Raw genomic sequence first — 19,046 nt, 5'->3', positions numbered from 1 at the left:
CGCGGAAGCGGCGCTCTGGCCTCTCCCGCTGGCTCTATGGCTCAGCCCGCTTGTGAATAGTTCCCCGGAGGCCGCGGGCGCCTTCGGGAGGGGTCCGGGGACGAGTCCCGGCGGCTCCGCCCCTCGCCCGGGGCTCCGCAGAACCGCGAGCGAGCGGCGCCGACGGGAGCGGAGGCATGAGCACCAAGGACGTGACCTGCAGGTGAGAGCGGGGCCGGCCCCTCCCGCTGGCGCCGCCCGGCGGCTCTGGGCGCGCGCTCCCGCCTGGGCCTACGGCCGGGCCCGGCAATGGCCCTTCCCGGCCCGGCCCTGCCCACGGAGCTCGGCCCGGGCGGCTTGTCCCTCGCGAGCGCGCTGCGCCTGGGAGCGGCCTGAGCCAAGCTACGGGCCGGGGCGGGGCGGGGCGGGGCGGGGCGGGGTGGCGGCCCGCGCGCTCCCCCTGCCTCTCGGAGCGGGGCTCGCCTCAGCGCCGTGCGCGGTCCCGACCCGCCGGCTCCTGTCAGGCTGCCAGCGGGGGGGGCGCAAACTGCACAGGGGAAGGGGCGGTTCCCCCTAACGCCACGATCTGTCTCGTCCCCTGGAATGAGCAGCGCGGTGCTTGGTTTGGTGTGTAGGGCTCAGTTCCCAGCGAGTTGTGCTCGTTGCCGCTCCTCTTCTGAGCAACTTGCAGAAAAGCAAAGGGAATACAAGCAATTTGCTGGAGGAACCAGCGTGTCTTGTGACTCCTGTCGATAGGGTCAGTTAACTCTCTATCCAGCAATAGTAGGGTTGAAAATGACATGACATAATGTATCTTTTTTGCTCTGTTTAAATATGCATTATGTAGTGTTCATTGTTACTGCTACTCAAAAAGCAGATACTTGTCTTAGTGACCAAGAATGTTTGTATTTTAGCTATACCTATGTAAAAGTATTTAGTGGTTCACCAAGAGGACTTTTTTACGAAGGTGTCAACCAGAAATGCTGTATCATGTGATTTAAAGTGTATAATCTATATTTCCAGCTTGGATTATGAGTATAGAGAACTTCAGCATTTCCCCATGTGTAATCCTTTATCTGAGATTTTTCTTGCAATGGAAAGCAAAGGGCAGGATTGAGAGAGAAATGTTCTTCAAGACTTTTCTCTGGAAAATAAATGTCTTTAATTTACCGTATGTAACAGATTTCTGTGGCTGTAACAATTTCTCTCTTCAGGTATTATATGCAAGGGGTGTGTCGTGAAGGAGGCAGGTGTTTGTTTTCACATGACTTAACTACAAGCAAACCCTCTACTGTCTGCAGATACTACCAGAAAGGACAGTGTGCTTATGGAACTCGCTGCAGGTAAAAATTGCCATTCTTCTAGCATAGTGTATGTTCCCCGCAATTAGAAAAAGTGATGCCAGGTAACCGGTTTTAACATCCAGCAAATAAAGGAACAGTAGCAACAGAGTTAGTTTTATTGGCTTTCCATTACCTTACTTTTTTTTTTTTTTTTTTTTTTTTTTTTTTTTTTGAAATAAACACACTGATGTAACAGGAAAGGCAAACATTAAACTCCTGATGGATAAGTTGGATACTGAGCAGTTTCCTATTTTTATATCATTGTGCCCTGTATGGACCATCATGTTTCTATGTCTTTCTCCTTGAAGTTTGCGTTGGCTTTTAAAAAGCTGCAGGCTGCTTTTGGGTAGGAGACCATATCAGATGCACCTCCCTCCCCCTCCTCCCTCCCCCCGCCCCCCAATGGGCAGAGGCTGCTTTCCGGTGGCAGCCTCCCCTACTCTGCCTCCCATCCCAGGCTGCTGCCTCTGATAGAACCATGTGAGCCAGTGCTAGGTAAACAACTTTTAAGTTGGCTCCTTCCCCTTGCACAGTTCCTGCCTCCCCCCTGCCTGTATAGGAGGCAGCAAAGGGGGGAAGGGAGTCTGCGGAGCCTGTATGTTCAGGGTGCTGGCTGGAAAACCTGGCTTTCTGCACATATTGGCTCCAGCCTACCCTTCACCTTCCACACTGCTGCTTCTCTATTAGAGGCAGCAGCGCAGGAGGTGGGGGTGGGTCAGGTCAATTCAGTGCTTGTTGAGAGTGGGCACTGGCTCCTACCTCCTCCTATTTCCCCCCCCTTCTGATACAGAGGCAGCAAGGGGGGAATGTGTGTAGTTGACAGAATTAACTGATAAGCCTAGGCTTATTGGTTAATCATGTAGTCGTCTACACATTGACATCCTTAGTATGACTTGATATTTCAAAGGTGCCAAGTAACTAACACCCTGCTGGCTGTTTAAAATGTAGGTCTTAATTTTAATGTAAAATGGGGATCTCCTCTCATAAGGCTTAATATGTATAAAATGGTTTGAGGTTCTGGAAAGGTGTTATAGATACTCTAAGCAGGAGTATAATCATTCTTGTTATAGCTGAACACGTGATACATAAATTAATCCATTGAATAAACTGGCTCGTTAGTGGAAATCAAGAGTTTGCTACATTATCTGTTAGCTTTCTGGAGTAATAGTGACTGTGCATTGAACTAAAACTTAGCTTTTGTAGCACTTAATGTTATGTTGTTTTCTCTCCAGATATGATCACACCAGACCATCGGGGGCTGGTGGTGCAGTGGGAACTATGCCACCCAGCCTTTCTTCACCATCGTTTCAGAGCCCCAACCCTCTGCCAGAGCCCAACGTGGCTGTAATCAAGAACAAAACACATGAGCCTGGAAAACGCAAAAAGAGAACATTAGTGCTTAGGGATCGAAGTGAGTAAGAGCAATCGGTGTCAATCTCTTTGCTGGTTTTGGTTTCTGATGGATTTTTAACAATAGTTCTGTTTTCCATTCTTTGCTTTTCATCACTTTGATTTCAGTGCTGGCTATAATGGGTGTGTTTGCTTTTGTAACATCCATAGAGCATATCCTACAAATATTTATGCAAGTTAGTGACTTTACTAATGTGAATAGTCAACCTTACTTTTGTCCCACACATCCCTGATGACCTTCTTATGTCCCTCAGGCACCTGCATTAAGGAACCCTTCAGTTGCTGATGTCTCAGCCCAGAGGAACTGCGCTCCCACATGCCCTTTTCCTCCTTTTACTGCACACATATGCAATACAACTCCCTCCTCCCCCAATCTCTCCCTTTGTGCATCTCCAGTCCTCTGTGAGGTTGTAGTGCTGAATCTTCTTCCCCATCACAGCCCTGCAAAACCCAGATTTCCTTTCCTGTTCAGTCTTCCTACCTATGGTCTGTGTTAAGATGCTCAAGGAAGCTTGATAGTAATGTCAGAGAATAGAACTAGTAAATAGACCATGATCTCTGCTTTGCCTTTCTCCATAAGCCATTTTTTCTATATGAGCGGCATAGCTTTGTTTCAGTTGAGAAAGGGGATGATGTGGGAATGAATGTCTGTGAGAAGTTGGAGTTTCTAAGTAATTGGTGATCTCTTATCTAGAGGTGCCTTACAATTGTTAGCACTAAGGGAACTTGAACTTTCAAAAAAGGCTCATTGGCAGGAGAAGCAGGCTACAGTATTAGCTAAAACTCCCTGTGCCCACCCATTTCCCCCATTAGAAAATTCAGTTGGCCAATGAAAGGATCATGTGTTGTTAATAGTTACTTAAAATTGCAAATCGGAATGTAATGTTAGCTTAGTTTTCTATACTACTTAAGATCAAAATGCTTGGTTTGCTGTACTTGGTGTCTTCGGGCTTTATAGCAGGTGGTTTAAGACTGTAAAGATGGATAATTTGAGACTGAAAGGTGCCATATTCACCTGTTAATCTGATGTAAGGGTTTAACTCTTAATGAGGAAAAAATTCAATAGGTTGCTGCTGTTTTTATGCTTCTGTGGTCTGACATGCTACACACAATGCTTTTTCTTTTAAGATTTATGTGGTTTGAATGAAGAACAGGTGAGACAAAGTTCTCTGAGTGATCCAGTGTGTTGCAGTGACAAAACTGATAATGTGGAAATGAAGCCTCATTCATATTTAGAAGCTATTTGCAGCGGGCTCGAAGAAGATCCAGTGGCTGGAACTTCCTATACTGATGGACAACTGCTATGTCCCTATGCATCAGCTGGGGAATGCCAGTTTGGTGACCGCTGTCTTTACCTCCATGGAGATGTGTGTGAAATCTGTGAATTGCGAGTACTTCATCCCTTTGACCCAGAGCAGAGGAAGGCTCATGAGAAGGTAAAGATGAACATAAATAAAATCAAAATGAGACTCAGGTCTAAAACACAATATAAATATGCTTGTATGTCACAGGATCACTTAGTGCTTTATAGAGAATTTATGTGTATATTTAATTTAGATTTAATTAACTTCAATAAGAAACTTATTGAAGTTGTGTCGTATGGTTCAATTTATTTTAGATTCAAGGTAAACCAGAACACGCCAGGGCTACTTAACCAGTTTCTTATTTATTGTGCGTTTTAAGCAGTTAATATAGTTGTTTAAGTCTTACATTCCTTAAGAACAATTACTATACAATTTAAATCTTAATAAATTCAAAAGCAATTAATGCAGTGCAAAGCAATGCAAAAGCAATTACTAAAAGATCTACTATATACAATAATAAACCCTAACTTACTTATACTTCACCCATATGCTACCTGCAGTGCCAGGTAGGAGGTTGTGATTCTGTTTCTTCCCACGAATTGGAATTCCATGCACTGGGCCTCTGGTGTGAAGGGCCTAATTACTTCTAGTTACGTCGAGCGGGATGTTTGGGTCAATCCTGCCCATTCCCTAACATTGATTGTTCTTACTAAGCCCAATTTATAGCAAAGCGAGACTTGATCGTTCTAATAATATTTACCAATTGATTACATATTGCGTAGGACATGTAAAATGCCCATTGCCCCTATTTGGGGTACATCCTCCTACTCCTGATGTTACTGCTATGTGCGCAGTTGACAGTTTCATGGCTGCGTCTGTACTTTTTGTTTATCAGAAACAAGTACCAGTACAAGGCTGCTTGTCGTGTGTTTTTTTTTTTTTGACGTGGTCTCTCATACCATGCTTAATCTGCATTGTTATGCTAAACAATTGCTGACTGTCACAGTTCCTGACTCTGTTTCCCTATTAACCCAAGCCTTGCCTGCGTGCTTTGGCACACCAGACTTGAAACAGGCCAGAAATCCACATTTTGGACAAGACAGACATAACCATTTATTGCCAGGGCAGGGTAGTCCAGCCTCTGCTACACTCGCTAGGCACCTGAACATGTAACTAATACTTCAAAATCCCAATCTCATTAAAATAAACATCCTACAGGAATTCAGCCATACATCCATCATTGTGGGAAGAATCCCCTTGGCTCTCTCCAAAAACCTCACAAATGGATGGCTTTTACAGTGTGTCTGAAAGATCACTAGATTGTCTAAATTCTACTTGTATGCCTTCTTTCAGACTACATTGATCTGAGATACCAACTCATTTATCATAGTCTTCTGCTGTGCAATCAGATGGTAACTTCTAGTCGCTACTGACATTAGCTGTAATTGCTGCATTCTACTGCTATCCATATTGGGACTAAATGGCTCGAGAATAGCATTTTAGGTTCAGTTCACTTCAGATACTGTATATTGAACTCGAACATAATTTTGGACAGCATGGGTTGGAGGCTGGGAGAGGGAAGCAGAAGCAAGCGGGATTTGATGTTTTCAGGGAGCTGGCTTTTAAGCTCTCCCCTGCCTCCCTACTGTGCTGCTGCCTCTGATAGAGGCAGCAACATGGGGGGGAGGGAGGGGGGAGGAGCGGTGGAGAAAGGTGGAAGCTGGTGCATGTGGGGAGCTGGCTTTAAAAGCCAGCTTTTCCTGTAACTGCATGGCATCCTCCCCCCCCCCCACGTTGCTGCCTCTGTATCAGAGGCAGCACTGTGATTGGGTGAGGGGCAGGAGCCACTTCCCTCCTTCCTCCATGTGTAAATGTGTTACTACTGAAAATTTCAGCAGTTACATGTTTACCTAGAAAAACACATTTTAACATCCCTAAATCAGAGGCAAGTCAGCTGTTGATGGTTCAGTTGGTTCTTTTGCATATGCAGTAATTTTGTTAGTAAAGCTGGGGGTAGTTTGTGTTTTGCCTTTTTTTTTTTTTTTAATGGTCCTTCGGTTTTATAATTATGATCTCCATCAGCTAGCAGTAGGAATTTTTGCTGTGCCAAGTTAATACATGTTTCAGGGAGAAGGGTTTGTAACCACTAGAATACATTCCTCTTCAGAATCTGCAAGGCAACCTGAGCTTTTTGGTGTCAATATTCTTCCATCAGCAAATACCTGTTAAAACCACTGGCAAAGTGTCCCTCATCCTCCTCTAAATCTGGCCCACTTGAAGGATGGCAACCTTACTGCATCTATCACTTATTGTATTACTCAAGTGGCTGAGATCTGTGCAGTGGATTCAAAGGTTCATTCATGGTTCCAGTCTTACTGATGACCTATAGGGCTGTCAATCTGATGCCATATGTTGGTATTTCTGTAATTCTAGTTTTGGTGTGTGGGTGGGTGGTTTTTTTTTTTCTTAAATCCAATCAGAAATTGCATCCGAATCCTTAACAGAATGTTACGGTTGTAAAGTCAAGCACTGAAAAGTTACAAAAAGCCAGAGTTAAAGCTGCCTGGGAATAGTAATGCTGTCTTACTTCACAGGAGTACTGTGAAAACAAATCAATATATGTGAAGCACTCAGTTATCCTAGTGATGATCACCGTAGAAAATATGCAGAAGAAATTAACATGTATTCAGAACAGAGTTTAAATAGGGATATTAAATTGCAGTTATCTGGCTAATTGTATAGTCAATAAGGTCTGTTGTTCAGATCCGTCTGTTGTTCAGATCCGCAGTGAGGATAGCTCCAGGATCCGACTTGAACATCGCTAGGTTTAAATAGTGTGCAGTAAATAAGTTCTGGGTCCACACAGTGAACAAGCATGAAACAAATATTGAAAGTGCTCACTGAAGGTGCAGCCATAATTCTGTGCACTGAAGAAGGCAGGGATGCTCTGGAATAAATGGGTTGGTCATGTAATTAAAGACTGTATCTTAATTTACCCTGTGGAGTATGCATTAAGTTGCACAGGGAATCTTAATTTTGGTGTTTTCTAACTTTTGTGGGCTGGAATTTGCAACCTTAGTGCTCTTAACAGATTTTTTGGGATGCTTTATTAAACAAAAGATATGAGCTAGATTCTCAGAGTTAGATGCACTAATACTATGTTTTCTTTCTACATGACTTACATAGATATTTGTTTTTTACAAGCTAGAATCCTTGTGCAAATATGGCAGACACTCGGAGCAACTCTTTGCTTCTGTCGTCTTTTATTACCTAGATGTGCATGGCAGCATTTGAACATGAAATGGAGAAGGCCTTTGCCTTTCAGGCAAGTCAGGACAAAGTATGCAGTATCTGCATGGAAGTGGTGTATGAGAAACCATCTGCCTCAGAGAGGAGGTTTGGAATCCTTTCTAACTGCAATCACATCTACTGTTTGTCCTGCATCCGGCAGTGGAGGTGTGCTAAACAATTTGAGAATGTGATCATAAAGTAAGTATAAATTTTGTGCAAGAGCTCCACCAGTGGGAATTGTGTCCCCTCAGATCACATTCTTTGTAGCTTCTGTCATTCGGGTAATCTCTTCTATTAATCTTTTGACTGGACACGGTGCTATCTCTTTCATATCAAACTGTGTTCACAAAGAGAAATTCTATGCCCCTAGAAGACGAATGTGTCCAATACTGAGGTTGTGACGAAAATCTTGACTTCGTATCCCCTCTTTTTAGCTATATACATGCATTTAAAGCTTGATTCTCTTTAGAACAAAAATACCAGGAACATTTAAGAATCTGTTTGATGACAAAAGATGAAACTTGCTCTTTCTCTGGGACTTCTTAGAAAGTTACATATGTCTCAAGGAAAACTTTGGAAAATATTTTCCATTCTTATACTGAAGTGGGTTGTAGAACTGAAATCCTTCACAATGAGTTTGCTACAGTGACATGTAGCACCCAGATAGCTACTCATAGTAGAGTAGCGCTCCCAATGGGCACTCACCTGTGAGTAGCTTGGTCTGTTACTGGAAATGAGGCTGTTGAGGTTAGTTTTGACTCCCGGGTGAACTACTGCAAAAACCGACACGTTTTCAACCTTTTCAGAAAGTAGGACTGACACTCTTCAATACTATTTGTGATCTCATCAACTATCTGCAAAGCTATTAGGAAAAAGAATGGAATTTAATATTAAGAAGGTATGGCTGAAAGATTGGATGGTTCATGGGGCCGGTACATTATAGTCTTTTGGCAGCTCATTGGTAATCGCTAAAAATTATCTGATGGCCATTAGACGTTCCATATGAAATAATCTGGGTTTTAATGAATGTGTCCACCTCACAAGATCACTATTCTAATTAGCCTGCTTAGTTTCACTCTTAGTAGACAGGTCAAGTATTAAACGTCTCTTGTGCTCTTCTGCTGCTGTAGTGTCTAATATTGTTTGGATAGCTTAATTCTTAAGGGGAAAATCATTAGCCACACTGATTAGGAAAAGCATGCTAACTATTCAATGTTGATTAAACTATAGCTTGGACCAAACCTGATTGGGCTCAACTAGTTTATTTCTGTTGAATTGATTTTAATTATTTAAAAAGTGTGTATACACAGTGTACAGGGTAATCAGCTATGATACACTTTGATGCTTCAGTATGAAAGATCCTAGTCCCCTTTCTGCATATGCTGTTCATGGCTAGTTGTTGAGAAATATCTATTCTCAGCAAGTTGTATGTACATTTAATTTCTTTTTATTACCCATTTAAGATCCTGTCCTCAGTGCCGAGTGACATCAGAGTTTGTAATACCTAGTGTATACTGGGTTGAAGACCAGAACAAGAAAAATAAGCTGATAGAGGCATTTAAACAGGGAATGGGGTAAGTTTGCTAGCTATCATTTATTTTTTTCTTAGATAAACTGAAAAGGTAGTGGACCAAGGTATTCAATACTTTCCTCTTTAAAATATTTTCTTTAATATCATACAGAACATACCTTGTGGAAAGTACACGTGCGCGCACACGCACACGCAAACTCCCCCCTCCCCCATATATGTCTCCTGTGATTTCAGTGAAAGTGAAGGAACTCATGTCTAGCATTGGTCTTCCCTTGAATAACATGAATTTAATTTTCATTTTAGCTAGACTAATACCTTTTGAAAATATCCCTTACGCTTAAATTAGAAATCCCCCTCTCTCCAGGGGGGAGTGTTAGTAATTCTACTTTTCAAAATTGGTTGTCAAGGGTATTTTTGCTTACTTCCCAAAACTACATTTAGATAACTTCTGCTGATTTTATTAACCCAGGCAGTTACACCAGAGTACAGGCAGTCCCCGGGTTACATACAAGATAGGGACTGTAGGTTTGTTCTTAAGTTGAATTTGTATGTAAGTCGGAACTGGTACATATTGTAGGGGAAACTCTAGCCAAACATTTCTCCAGAGCTCAGTTTTATTCTCCCACACCTCACTTCCCTCACTCCTTTATTCTCAAGCTGAGGTGTCTGCTGAGAAAAGCCGCTCCGCGTCTCCCTGGTCTGCTGGGGGGCGCTAGCTTCGCGTCTCCCTGGTCTGCTGGGGGGAAGCAGCTAGTGCGGGGTTGCCTCACCCTGTTTGTAAGTAGGGATCCGATGTAAGTCGGATCCATGTAACCCGGGGACTGCCTGTATTGTACTTTTGCATTGTAAAGGGAGGAAAAAACAAATCACTGAGCTGACTTTTATAATCTTATTTCTTTGTTTCCATTTTCCTGTCTGTAAAATGAGGTAAAACTTTGCAGGGTTGTTGAAGGATTTGTTGCTGTTGTGCCATCTGTGAGTTTCTCTTTTTGGTGGGAGGGTAAAGTATCATTACTCACTAATACTTTTCATTATCATTCATCCCCATTATGAAGGGTGTGTAAATAGATCTTTACGTTGCACTAGTAAGTTTTTGTCCCATGTTGGAACGCTAAAAGCTGAACGATGATGTACATTAATCTCCTGGAGACACACTGTTTGCAGTAGTTGTTCTGGAATAATTCAATTAAAAAAAAAACTGTGTTAAATTGGTAATTTAAAAAAGTGTGACACACAACCTTTAGGAAAGCTTACAGTCCTTCCTCCACCACCGTGGAAATATGTACCACAGAATTGCTGTTTAAGAGTTGGGCACTTGTTCTCTTGAGTTTAGTTTTTCTATGGCAAAAAAGATTCAGATGAATTAGATATTATAAAATGAGGGTATTTCCAGGCAGGTATGTTGTAGTGGTGTAAATGGTTAACCAGTTACCCAGGAGGCATTAGCTTTATTGGCAGGAGTAGGAACCATTTTTGGATTGGGGCTGCTCACGCTGGTAAGAGATGCTGGCAAAGGGTTAACTCACAGGTATGTGTAGGTCTGGACATCGTCATAGCAGTTGGGAGAGGTGGTGGAATGCATACGGAAAACTTGGACTCCCAATAAAGGGGAAAGAATCTGAGTGTGTAGTGGGGGGAATTTCCGAACACAGAATCTAGAATCGGCCGTGGGTAGGTGGGTGAGCAGCCTGTTAGCTCACTGTGCTGCTTCAAGTACTTTAGGATGTCAGTGTGTCCCTCCATGGCCATGAGCATGTGTTCTGTGGCCAGCCTGGCAAAGGCCGGGTTGTCCTTGTGGTTCCTCAGCTCTTTCTGAGTACTGGTCCTAATGTCTGCCTTCTCTCTGACTGATGTAGCTCTTCATAAACAAAATCCTCTCTATTTTCTAAGGTGTCTCGTTCCCTGTAGTGCACACACGGCAGCAGCAAAGAACAGTTCCTAGCTGCCAGACACACTCTGTGACCATCTTCACTCTATGCTAGGGGTGTGAGTGAGTAATCAAGTCAGTACTCAACTAATCGCTCCTCCCAACCCCTGCTGCCTCTCTATTTGTATTAAAAGCCCGTTCGCCCCAGCACCATCTCAGTGAGGGAAGAGATGCTGTCGGGGAGGCAGCACAAGCTGGGACTGAGCAGTCCTGGTTCAGGCCAGGTCCCCCGCTGCGGCTCTGCCTTTTAAATGTAGTAAGAGATCCACAGCGGTCCTAGAGCCGGTGTGACCTGGGACTACTTGGTCTTGGCTCGCTCCGCCCTGGGAGTTAACCCCCTTATAGGCTAATCGATGGAAATTCCACTAACTATCAATTAGCTGATCAATCACTAAACATCCCTACGTATCCTGCTCATACCCTTTTTCACACAGAGATGGAGAAATGTGCCCAGACATGTCCCAGTTCCTATTGGTCACCCGCAGCTAGGACTGAACAAACTGCTCTCCCCATACAGTGATCAGATCCACCAGCTCTGCAGCAGTCCAAGCAGGGGAGTGTTTTTGTGATGACCAGGCCTGGGCACCTGGGAAGATGTCATGAGACGGCTGCGTGCTGAGCCAGCCCATGGGGGAGGAGTTTTGCAGGTGCTTAGGCTGCAAGAAAAGGGAATTAAATTTCATTGGGCTTGCAAGGAGGTGGGGTGGGTAGCTGGTCACCTGGCTGCAGGGCAGGAGAGTTCAAACTGCTGACTAAAGCAGCTGATTGGGAATCATGGGCCATTTCATGAGCCCAGAATCAAGGACAAAAGGCCTTGGGGTGTCGACAAACATGCAGTGGAGATAACATAGGGAGGGTGGAGCTGGAAGGTTTTTGTTGACAAAAATGACTTTTGCAACAAGTCACGATTGAATGCTCATGCATGTTTTGTTGACACGTCCTCAACGTAACTTGCCAGTGCAGACAAGCCCTTAGATCGGTGGTTCCCAAACCTTTTGGCATCACCCTTTTCGATTCTTGAAAAATCCTCATGCCTCTCCACTCCCCCCCCAAAAAAAAATTTTTGCGGCAAAACTTGAGAGAAAAGAGAGAGGTTGTGATGTAGAAAAATGTGATTCCCTTGGGTGGGGTGGGGTGGGGTTCTCCATTCAAACCAGAGTTAGCAGCACATTAAGGCTATTTTCTTGGCTTTTCTCTTTCCAACATTTGGGAGACTAATTGTCTTACTGGAAATCTGCAATAGTCTTTGAAGAAAAGCCCTTCTCCTTCTTGAGGCCACCCACATGAGGGCAAGTGAAGGTGAGACAAATAGAGTGTACCTGTAATACTAGCTCATTTGTTTATAAGCTAACAGCGAATCGAGGGTTCGTCAGTCTTTTAGGGTTCAGTTAAATGTTTCTCTAACAGCATATCAGCTGTAAAGTTCTGTGACCTTCACTGTTTGCTACAGAGCATGTTGTTTACTTTGTGTCTGGTTCTCTATTTCTGTAGAGTGCACATTTATCAGTCACATTGGGGTCGGTGCTATTAATATTACAGGAGGTGGACCTTGTAGCTGCAGCTTGCTAACAACCAGCTCAGTACTTTGTGGCTTGATCTGTGTCTGACTGTAGGGAGCATTAGTGGTTTTTGTGTGTGGAAATGGAAAGGGTGATGTTTCCCAGAAACATTCTTGTGTTTAAGTAGGGGAGGAGGAATGTGGCAAAAATCTGGGTGGCCTCTCGTGTATAGCCATTGGTGTTTGAAAAAACAAGCTTTCAGACATTCATTTCTTCTCTATCCAGCAACTAATTGAAAGGTAAAATTTGCACTTGCTTTTGTATGTTATTATTTAATGTAGGTCTGTGGGGAAATTTGTTCCTCTTGCTGACATATAGATCCTATACTTCAGTTAAAATCATTAGACTTGGCGTGCATAGGAGGAAATGTAGCTCTTCAGCTATTCTTATAATTCGGTGAAAGTACATTATTAGGTTAACTGATCCGGCAGTTTTGTCTTGGTCTGTGTGTTACCAGGAAATGCAACTCTTCCCTTTATATAGCAAAACAGGTACATAGTTCCCACCTAGCTAGGAGGATCTGAGATGAGTAACAAACATAGATGAAGGATTATTATGGCTGCAATGTTGAAGTACACATTTTCTCTCTCAACGTCTCTGGTTGGATTCATTCCGTTCATAAACTGGGTGCTGCCTCATCTCACAATGTGTATAAATTAGAACACTCCATTATTGTCATTGGGCAAATCCTTTTTTCATTTTATACTGAAGGTTAAATAGTGCTTCGGGTTCCTTTTGCCTCCAAGGGTAGTTACTCACTGAATGCAATAATTACTAAGGTTTTAATTGTAACTTTGAAGGAGCAAACTTGACTCTTCTAGTTCCACTGAGCTTTCTGCTTCAGTTGGTGCTTTGATCAGTGCAGCATCATGACTTGGTTTCACCATCTAGATAACTTTTGTTGCTTATGTTAAAATTAGAGTGTTTAAATATAGGGCCAGCTGGGTCTGGGGTCAATGAGGAGGAGCTGTACCCGCTGCAGGGAAGAGCAGATGTCATTGCTTTAAAAAAAAAATCCTTCCTGACACTGCAGTAACTACCATAATTTAGCAAATATACCCCCTGGGTTATATTTTACAAACCCCTCCCCCCTGCGGGTTATAGTCGTGAGCGGGTTATATAGGGATTTTTTTTTTTACAGAAATGGCAGAGGATCCTTCACCCCACCCCACCCCCCACCTTCACTACCTTTGCCCGGCTGGGTACCAAACAATGTGGGGAAACTTGCAGCCAGGAATGCTCTGGAGTCGGGGCAGAGGCATCCCCAGCAGAGGGGAGGCTCCCAGCCTGGACTGACAAAGGGAAGGCGTCCGGAGCAAGTTGCGGGCGCGGGGCAACACATTTAAAACATTACTTTGTTGTGCAACTAATAAAAGAAAAACAGTTTAAAAAAAAAGGCTTTGCATTCGCATTCACTCTGATCTAAAAGCTTTAAAGTTTGAAAAGCTTAAAAAGGGTAAAAGTTTAAAATGCTACAAGTTAAAATCAGCGACTGACTAAATGGTGTTGTTCAAAGGGGTTATATAGCCCTGACTGCTTGGCCTTATCAGCTGATTACAGGAGCTTCGCATTACCCTCAGCTGCGGTTCATTGACAGGTGATTAAAGGGGCTTTGGAGTACCATTATTCACTGTCTCTCTCCTGTGGGCTATAGTGGTGCGTGGGGTATCCAGGGATTCCTAAACTCAAAAGGGAAAAACCGTGGGGTTTATTCACTAAATTACGGTGTTTGGTTCAGGAACCATTGAGCTATTCCTGCTTGATTGGGGAATGAGTTCTCTAATGCAGGGCCTTTCTGAGATGGGGTGTTAGGAACTAACCTGGAGTAGATGTTCTGGAGAAGTTTTTGTCCCCTGGATGTTTTTTACCATCATTTAAAGAAAGTAGTTCTTCTCTTTCAGGAAAAAGGCATGCAAATACTTTGAACAAGGAAAGGGAACCTGCCCTTTTGGAGGAAAATGCCTTTACCTTCATGCTTACCCAGACGGGACACGAGCCAAACCTGAGAAACCACGAAAACAACTGAGCTCAGAGGGGACTGTGCGGGTGAGCAGATATTTAGTCATTGATTTGCTTGAAGTCCTGCTTGAAAGTCTCACTTGAACATCCATTGCCCTTTTACAGCTGGGGTGGGGAACCTACAGCCCAGGGGCCAGATTGGCCCCAGGCTTGTCTGGATGAGCCCTGCGGCCCCCCATGCAACTGCCCCCTGTGGGGCTAGGGAGCCACCACTGGCTCGCCACCCTTGTGAGAGCCAGCCAGTGTTAGGAAAGCTGGAGCCAAATCCGACCCGCAGCTCTGTTTGCTGCTGCTCTCCTCTCCCCTCCCCTGGCTAAGGAAACAGCAGTGTAGCAAAGCATTGTTTGGAGGCTTTCTAATTGGCCAACATTATGGCCAATAGGAGCAGCAGGAATCGGTGCTCCTCTCTTCTCCCTTCCTCCCTCCCCCAACTGCAGATGGCTTGCTAACCTCATGGGGGCAGTTGCAGGCAAGCCTGGGGGCTGATCTGGCTCCTGGGCCACAGGTTCCCCACCCCTGCTGTAAGGAAGCACTGGGAGCTGTGGAGCTGTTCAGGTAAGTGCCCATCCACCACCCAGACCTCCCCTCCTCCTTCCCCTCCCTGCCCAGCCCTACCACCTTCCCAGACCCACCAATCCCCAACCCACTCTTGCATCCTCCCTAGGGATATAATAGTGTAACTGGTTAAATGATTAACTGGTAAGTGGATTATCAGTTAATGCTATTGCTTCATGCATCCCTCTCAGCCCCCCAGGTTCTGCCAGTAAACTTTTTAGCAGGCTGGCCAGCAGCCTGGCTCAGTCCCAGCTTATGCTGGGTCCTGTGGTTCTGCACCAAGAGTTCTTGCAGAGCTGCACTGGGGATAGTTCACAGGCCCCAATGCAAGCGAGGGCTGAATTCTTAGTGCTAACCTGTGTTGATAGTCAACACATTTTGTTGGCCATAATTAATGAATTACACAGTTAACATCTGTAAACGTCCATCCTGCCCAGACATGCAGAACTCCTCCTGGTTGGCCCCACCACAGAGCTTAAGGCAGCCCTCAGTCTACTAGCCAGGCCCCTCTAGGCTCTTGTATGCAAGGGCAACGGGAAGAGTCTTTCCGCTTCTGTCAGCGGCCATGTCAGGTAAGGGGTTTTCTTGCTGCCTTTGTGCAGCCCCCCGACTCTTTTTGTGTGGGTCAGCAGCTCCCAACCCGAAGTGTTCCCCATCCTTCCTTTCTGTCTAGGCTGAGGCAAATTTAAGAAAAGCATTTTGCTCTTTAAAAGCCACCTTTTGGGTGCCCATCTTGGCATCAATTGTGAATTTGCATGAAAATCAAAATGAAAGGAAACTTCCTCTTACACTTACTTTTCAAGAGCTCTGCGGTCAGTGGGGAAAATGTCTCTTCCCCCACATTGGTCAAAACTTCATCTTTAACAAATTCCTGATCCTCTAGCTATTGCATACCTCTCCTGTCTGGGGGAGTAGCGCATTGTTGGATTTGTGCTGCAAAAGTATTCGGTTAACGCCTGCTGCATGTAAGAGTTCAGTGGGCCAGGAATCTGCACTTGAGCTGTTCTCACATAGTTGGAAGTCCAAAGGGAATTGTAGAAAGTGTTCTGAGGAGACAGTTCAGGCTTAATGTCTACTAGCTTGTACCTTTCAGATTTGATTTGCTTATTAGGTGGATATGTGCATGCACATGCAGATAGCCCTCTCGGGTGATTCCTAAAGTTAAGATGGAGCTAGTCTCAAACATTAGCTAATAAGTTTTGTTACTGACAATGATTTCTAATGCAGAAGGTGACTGTTCAATGTTTTTCTTGCTTCCAGCCTGCTTTTTACTTGAGTAAAACAAAATATGCCAGTTAGTAGGAATAGTAAGAAACACTCCTTATCCCTTTTTAATTTGAGCATGTATTTTCCCATTCAAGATTTATCAACTTCAGAAAAAAAGGGGGAAGTAAATAAAAACAAGGATAGAGGTAAAACCAAGGCGGCAGCAGAGGGGCCAGCAAAATCCTTCATCCAGGACCATACATGTTCGTCAGGGTGCTGGAACAGGAAGGTCCAACTTATACAGCCAGGAATAAGATGTCAGTTTGAGCTTACATATTATTCTGTTTTCACAGTTCTTCAATTCTGTTCGGCTCTGGGATTTTATTGAAGACAGAGAGAGTAGGACTATGCCCACTACTGAAGATGAAGTGACAGAGCTTGGAGAGCTTTTCATGCACCTCTCAGGAGCAGATCAAGAGTCTGCCACTCCTCAATAAAGGGAACTAAGGAACAAAAGTTTTGTTTTCTTCTGTACCAGTCCAACTATTTATTTAGGGAAGGTTTTAATTTACAGCAAGCAGTCAAAAGTAATGTGCCCTGTGGCTTACTGGTGAGATCCTGGTAGAAATTTAATATCTGTATAGGAATAATAGAAGCATCTTAAATAAAAACACTAACAAGTGTGTGGGGAAAGGAAGCTTTAGGGGTGATTTTGTGCATACATCTTACACAGCAGAGGCCAATTGCCAAAGCTTTAATTGCAGTGTTTAAGCCCAGGATACTAGAGAGAGCAGGTGGGAGAGGTAATAAGTCTTTCCTGAAACAGAAGTTGGGCCAGTAAACTCTCACCCACCTTGTCTCTTTAACTTGTATCTGTTTGACTAACTTTCCATACTTACCTTACTGAATTATGTCAACTAACTTGCCCATAACAACACTTACAAACTCCCTAGTCCTAAAAAAAATTGAGAGGCTGGTTTGATAGTCCAAGAGACATCACTTTAATCAGCCTTGTTCCCAACACCATTTCTTGGGCATTATTTCTGTATACCCCTCATACAGTACCTATTGCAAAAAGCACAGCAATGATCAAACAAGTTGAGCTGACAGCATTGTAGTGCAAGATGCAGGATTTCTAATACTAAACAATTAGCCATACCTATAACTTCTGCATTTTGATGTTTTAATTAGTGTGAACTGTACTAATTGAAAAATGAACATGAAGAGCCATAGAAAATTGCAAAATTCCCCCAGGACTTTGCAGTGGGAAATATGAACAGGGTAAAGAGAATCAGGGGGTAATCTTTGCCTTGACATGGCTGCACTGCAACTAGTGTAGAGAGCAAAAGGAGTGTTTCAAAACTGATACTGCTGAAGATGCATGCAAGAATGATCCACACTGCCTAGTCACATTGTACTGGTCTGTAATCCAATATGTTGCCCAAGACCCTAGAATTATGATAATTGGCAATTGAACTGTATGTACTGGATTTCAATTACAGAACCTAACAGTTTCTCTTAAAATTAAATGTAATTTATTCTGAATATAATTTGTATGCATCCCTTTGTCAGAATTGTCTCAATTTAAAATTCTTCTGTATGGCCATTTTGTCCAATGGTTTTCCCCCATACTTTCAAAATATTTAAGATTAAAATGTTTGTCCTTTAATAGACTGCTTCCCCCTCCACCCTATACAAAGGAACAATCAAGGACAGTCTCCAGGAAACTAGAAGTCAAAGATCAGTCACTGGTAGTATGACTAACCTCAACAGGGTTGGCATAGAAGCCTTTACTCGCAGGCCTGCTTTTATTATCTGAGCTATTCCCAGGGTTCAAACCATAGTCTTGCTCATATAGCAGAACCTCAGAAACTGAAGTTAGCCACACATCTCATTTAGAGCTGGAAGTAGCAGAGGAAAAAACCCTGTAGTCCAGCACTTCAGTTTAAATGATTTAAAAGCTAAGGAAACTTTCTGTGCTTGTTTCATTTAAGATGGTTAAAAGCAGCACTGATCTTCTGCATAGTAAAATTTCAAAGTTGTAGTAAATCAATATTTACCTGTAAGCTTTTGACAGAACCACCATAATGTTTTGCTCAGGATTAGGAACAACCTCCTTTCCCTAGGGGTTTGTAACCTGAGGCTCTAAAGTCAGCAGCTGGCTATTTTCATGGATAGATTTTAATTGAGCTCACTAGTTATGTGCTCTATAGAGTAGGCTCTTGCTGGTTTGTGAAGCCCTGCAAGATGGCTGGAGCCTGTTTCTTTCTTTGACCTCTGCACCATGTTAAATGGAGAAGCCATATAAAGAGTCTGTCAGTGCTTCTGTGATTGTCAGTGATTCTGCTGCAACTGATGCAGAAAGGTAATTACTTTCCAATAGTGGATGGTGCAAATAATTTTCATTGACTTTGTAGGTTGTGCTAGCTTGTTTCTACAGATAACGGAGGTACTAATTTAAAAACTGATTAGGTGAACTTAAACAGGTCTGGCTGAATGATTTGACTGAAATGGACATAAACAGTGAAATGCTAGCACTACAGCCCAAGCTCTCAATCTTCCCAAACTACTGTACCCCTTTCAGGAGTCTGATTTGTCTTGTCCCCAAGTTTCCCCTCACAAATGACTGACTTTAAAAAAAAAATCACAAGTACAGTGTCATAACATACTATTACTGAAAAATACCTTAATTACCATACAATTATGAAATAAATCAATTGGAATATAAATAATGCACTTATATTTGATTGTCTAGTATATCAAGCAGCATAAATAAATCACTGGCTGCATTTTTAGTTTGCACTTACTTCATTAGCTCATCCTACATAGCCTAGTGTAGAACTTTGACCAATATCTATAAAAGTTGATGTATCCTCTGGAAGACTTCTGTGTGGGGAGAAAAAGGGAAAAGCTTGAGGCCTC

At 43.4% G+C, this 19,046-nt stretch overlaps 1 protein-coding gene across 2 annotated transcripts; it reads left to right on the top strand.

The window, feature by feature from the left end:
* Nucleotides 1-28: 28 nt before the first annotated feature.
* On the top strand, nt 29-17,674 carry MKRN2 (makorin ring finger protein 2). Of its 2 annotated transcripts, none has more exons than XM_075939648.2 (8): nt 29-202; nt 1,194-1,322; nt 2,555-2,733; nt 3,861-4,168; nt 7,311-7,525; nt 8,791-8,901; nt 14,246-14,390; nt 16,478-17,674. In XM_075939648.2, the coding sequence occupies exons 1-8, from the start codon at nt 177-179 to the stop codon at nt 16,619-16,621; spliced, it is 1,257 nt and encodes a 418-aa protein (XP_075795763.1). In that variant the 5' UTR covers nt 29-176; the 3' UTR covers nt 16,622-17,674. The 2 variants fall into 2 exon arrangements, with proteins under 2 accessions (XP_075795763.1, XP_006117661.1); XM_006117599.5 differs by lacking the exon at nt 29-202 and adding an exon at nt 564-736.
* Nucleotides 17,675-19,046: the final 1,372 nt, after the last annotated feature.

Source organism: Pelodiscus sinensis, chromosome 11, assembly GCF_052426305.1.
Source record: "Pelodiscus sinensis isolate ZL-2025 chromosome 11, ASM5242630v1, whole genome shotgun sequence".
Taxonomy (NCBI): domain Eukaryota; kingdom Metazoa; phylum Chordata; order Testudines; family Trionychidae; genus Pelodiscus; species Pelodiscus sinensis.
The sequence above is the reverse complement of the archived record's forward strand: the minus strand, read 5'-3'. Positions and strand labels throughout refer to the sequence as shown.

What these genes read in the sequence shown, in the direction of transcription:
- MKRN2 (XM_075939648.2), top strand. Translation starts at nt 177, where the DNA reads ATGAGCACCAAGGACGTGACCTGCAG. An exon ending in GCTTATGGAACTCGCTGCAG is followed by an intron (nt 1,323 to 2,554) that starts GTAAAAATTGCC and finishes TTTTCTCTCCAG; the next exon opens with ATATGATCACACCAGACCAT. An exon ending in ATTAGTGCTTAGGGATCGAA is followed by an intron (nt 2,734 to 3,860) that starts GTGAGTAAGAGC and finishes TTTTCTTTTAAG; the next exon opens with ATTTATGTGGTTTGAATGAA.